This window comes from Vigna radiata, unplaced genomic scaffold, assembly GCF_000741045.1.
Source record: "Vigna radiata var. radiata cultivar VC1973A unplaced genomic scaffold, Vradiata_ver6 scaffold_187, whole genome shotgun sequence".
In the NCBI taxonomy this organism is placed as follows: Eukaryota; Viridiplantae; Streptophyta; class Magnoliopsida; order Fabales; family Fabaceae; genus Vigna; species Vigna radiata.
This window is the reverse complement of record NW_014541998.1, coordinates 699,336-704,020: the sequence shown is the minus strand read 5'-3', so window position 1 is coordinate 704,020 and position 4,685 is coordinate 699,336. Positions and strand designations below refer to the sequence as shown.

The window sequence follows — 4,685 nt, the reverse complement described above, 5'->3', positions numbered from 1 at the left end:
TATACATGCACTGTCTCCGCCTAACTAACTTCGCGACCATACAAAAACCTTGTCCCACAATTTGCTTAATTATGGCAGAACAGAAACGCGTTTTCAAGCTGCCACCTCCACCACTTAACTCCGCTCCTCTCACCATCTTTTATAACACTTCACTTCACCATTACGCTTTTGTCCCTTCAAAAACGTATCTCATAATACTATAAATATCTCTACTACCACCTCTCTCTTTCCATCACTTCAGATCATTTCTCACTCTTCTACCAATTCATTTCCTCTCTCTACAAAATTCAAAATGGCCTCTTTTACATCCTTAAGCTTTCTCCTTAGCTTTTTTCTGGCTGTTTCAATTCTTCGTTTCAGTTCAGCTAGGAAACTCACTGAGTCAGAGCCCCAACTGAAGTTCCAATACCACAGAGGACCTCTCCTCACAGGCAAAATCTCCGTCAATCTCATTTGGTATGGCAAATTCAAGCCTTCCCAGAAAGCCATACTCACTGACTTCATAACCTCCCTTTCATCTCCCAAACCCGTCACGCCCCAACCATCGGTTCAGACGTGGTGGAAAGCCACTGAAAAGTACTACAAAACCCCATCCCCCAAACTCGCCCTCTCTCTGGGTTCCCAAATCCTCGATGAAAACTACTCCTTCGGCAAATCACTCACCACCGATCAAATCGTGAAACTCTCATCCAAGGGTCCACAGAGAAATGCTATCAACGTTGTTCTCACCTCCTCTGACGTTGCAGTGGAAGGGTTCTGCTCCAGTAGGTGTGGGACTCACGGGTCCTCCGTGGGGGCGCGCATCAACGGAAAGAGGTACAAATTCGCTTACATCTGGGTCGGTAACTCTGAAACCCAGTGCCCGGGGCAATGCGCTTGGCCTTTCCACCAACCCATATACGGTCCCCAGAACCCAGCTCTGGTTGCACCCAACAACGATGTTGGCATTGACGGCATGGTGATCAACGTGGCTAGCCTCTTGGCTGGCACTGTGACTAACCCTTTCGGGAACGGCTACTTCCAGGGACCCAAAGAGGCTCCGCTGGAAGCCGCCTCCGCCTGCACCGGCATCTACGGTAAGGGCGCCTACCCTGGTTATGCAGGGAACCTCTTGGTGGACCCCACAACCGGTGCCAGCTACAATGCCAATGGGGTCAACGGAAGGAAGTATCTCTTGCCCGCTCTCGTCGACCCTAAAACCTCTGCCTGTTCCACCATCGTCTAAAACCGCCGCTCAACGTGTCATCTACGTTTAGCTTTTAGTCAATACCAGAGATTCTTTTATTTGTTCATTCCTTTTGTAAGAAAAATTTCCTATATGTACATGTAATGTTGTTAGCATTTTTATTAAATATACAATAAAAGATATTATTTTGATACCAATCATCTCTTTCGGTTTTCAAATTAAACGAATGTATTAGTGATATATAAAAATGTCGAGTATTGAGACAAGGAAATAATTAAAATAGTAATACCTTGGTCACCGTGATTCCGAGCTGAATTGATGTTCTCGACAAAAATAATGTTATGGTCAGTCAGATTTTGTGGAGCTTCCCAAAGATGATGTTAAGTTTATTTGGAATCCAAGTACCATTTTAAGTTTCACGTGAGATAGGTACAGATTAGAAATTAGAGAACTATATAAAGATGACATTGTCTTAAAGTTTTGGATAGAGAGTGATGTCAATTCCTTATATGGTTTGAATCATATCTCATTGGTGTTTGTATATATCTCCAGTAAACCCTTGGTTAGACCCAATAGTGATGTCAATCCTTTATATAATATTTAATATTTTTCCTTTTTTCACATGTGCACTTATGTGTTCTTTGCTCTTTTGATCTCTTAATACGAAGCCATTTTTCTCTATCAATACATAACCTTCCTTTGTGTTGGTTACATAACTCCCCTTTTATAACAACATTGTCCTTAAGGTTGATTTATGAGTAAGCTCTTTATCTCATCTAAATCTTTCCCAGAGTTGTTAACATCAACCAATGAATCTCAATGCACCAAAACCTTCGAAATCTCCTTCCCATTTTTATTAATCATACGAACTTTCACAATCTTGTCATATAGCATTATAAAACCAAATTCATTTGTTTTCTGAGATAGAAGGAAGTATTATTGTTTAAGATCATTCTAAAACTTTGAAGTTTTGCAAAATCTTATAAGCAACATTCCTAACCTTCTCAATTATTTGTCTATTCCTTTTGTAAGCAAAAATTCCTGTGTATATGTAAATTACATGTACAATAATAGATGTAATGTTGCTAGCATGTTTACTAAAGATACAATAATAAATATTCCTTTGATACCAATAATTTATTGTGTGAAGACTTGGAAAATGATATTCTTGAAGTGGTAGTGAGTTAAAAATAATGAGACTCCATTATTTTAATATTAAAAGGTTTTAGTATAAAATGATTTGTTATAAACGAGTTTAATTATTTTAAAACACATCACCTCTCTAGAAACTACTTTTCTAGAGTCCTCCACCTTCTCTCTAAGTGTTATTGCTCCTAAGTCATCTATTTGATGATTAGAAGGTATCTTTACGATCACGGCGTCAAGGCCTACAAATCTAGTTGATCAATTTCAAGAATAGAGCAACTAAGTTTCGACTCATTTTTCCTCTTCCGTCCCTAAACCTGTTTTAGACTAATCTAGTACTGTTTCATGTGTAATCATGCTTCTTCTAGTCATTCTTGGTTCACCTAAAGTTCTAAGGACTCTGTCTATTTCCAATTTGGTGTCTTGTAGGCTCGTCTAGAGATTTCTAGCGTTTCAAGCAATCGACAGAACGTTTCTTTGAGTTGGAAAATTTATGGCAAGGTTAAGGAAGCTGAACATTATAGATTATGTTTATAGTGTGAAACTGATGGTCTAATTGAATGATAAATTGATTTGAGTAATAATTTATAAGTATGTTTCTACTATTTTTCGTCATGATGATAAATGATTAAATGATGTTTGAATGCTTGATATTGAATGTTTAAATGTTGTTGTAGTTTTGATTTGCTAGTACAAAAACAGCGTACAACGTCGAATATTTTAGGCCTTTCACGTCGAATTCAAGAACGACGCCATATTGGGAGACGTTAAATTGATGTCAAATTTAAAAAATTTGACGTTAAATTTAAAAATGAATTTTTGTCAATATGCGACGTTAAATTTAACATCGAATTTTATCAATACACGACGCTAATAATTTTTTTTTAATTTTTTTAATTAATTATTATCCTTTTTTACAACTCTGTGAGACCTGAAAAGTAGAAAAACAAATGTTAGTTTTTGGTATTTTGCAAAGCATGAACTGTGAACACGTAATATAGTATCAACAACAAACAACAATAACAAACAACAAACAAGTTCAATCAAACAACAACAACAAACAAGTTCAACCAAACAACAAAAAACAAGTTCAACAAAAAAAAATAACAAACGAGTTCAACAAATAAGTTCTTCAAAATGAAAAATAATTTTGGTTCATCGGAATAAAGTGTTGTCACAAGTGAGAGAGAAAGCTGAATGCGCCTATGAAGGACAAAAACTAGAAAATAATCGGTCAAAACAAACAAAAATCATACCTAAAGTATTTAATTAACATGCATTTGTATCAAATGAAAGAAAGATTACATGTGATGATTGTCAAACTTCGTTCGAGAAAAGATTGAGCATAGAAGGGGGTCTCGCGTGCTAAGATAAAGTGAATGAATTTTCAATATCCTGCTCAAATTTTTATTGAATTCACTAACCTTTTGACGTCTAACATTGGGGAATTCAATGTTTTATATCATTTTACGTTGAATTACAATTCTAAACGACGTTAATGATTGCATTTATTTACAAAAATGCCACCGGTCATTTTAACGTTGGCTATTGAGTGGTTGTACGTTGAAAGTGTGACGTTATACACTGTTTTTGTACTAGTGATTGTGTATGATGAAGATATTTGACGGTTTGAAATGGAAACAAAAGGAGTGAAATTGAAAAAGAGTCAGTTACTTGAGTTTTAAGCATAAAAAGGGTGTTGGTAAGTGAATTTTTGAAGAACTAACTAATTGAAGGGTACAACAATTTGAGGCCATTTGGGAAGTCATTTAGGACTTATGTAAGCTTTCAAACCAATAAAATCTGGTATAAGAGGTTTTGAATGGTTTGTGAGTGAGTTTTTACATGCTTTTGGTTCTAACTTTGGGTTTTAAGTAGTGAAATTATGAGGGAAGGATTGTAAGGTGATCAATTAGGACTTGTTTATAAGGTTTATATCAGAAAAGTCTGTCATAGAAGTGAAATGTGTTTCATAGGTTGAGTTCTTTAGTCATTTTAGAAGTTTTAAGTGATTGGAATGTAAAATAGGAAGGTTGGGATGAAACTGAGTTGTTGGAAGGTGCTAACAAGTGTATTTATACTTGGTTGTGCAATTTGTTAAATGATTTAGAGATTAGAAAGTTTAGAATTGGATTTGGGTAGCTTATAAGAGTGAAATTGGGTTTTTAAGTGCCAATTTGAGTTGCAACAGTGTTTGTAGAGTTTTCACAAAGTTTAGAGGGTCCTAAGGATCATTAGAAGATAGGGGGAAAGTGTCTAGGAGAAAATTAGAAGAAAAGTATTTTACTGATAGAGCTGAGCTCCCAAATTGGTGCTGAGCGCATAATATGCGAAAGTTGCGCTCAGGGCGCTA

The 4,685-nt window shown here is 36.1% G+C and overlaps 1 protein-coding gene across 1 annotated transcript; it reads left to right on the top strand.

Annotated features, from left to right (window-relative positions):
* The first annotated feature begins 210 nt into the window (after positions 1-210).
* LOC106778805 (protein EXORDIUM) lies at positions 211-1,383 on the top strand. Its single transcript, XM_014666800.2, has one exon. The coding sequence runs from the start codon at positions 293-295 to the stop codon at positions 1,223-1,225; it is 933 nt and encodes a 310-aa protein (XP_014522286.1). The 5' UTR covers positions 211-292; the 3' UTR covers positions 1,226-1,383.
* Positions 1,384-4,685: the final 3,302 nt, after the last annotated feature.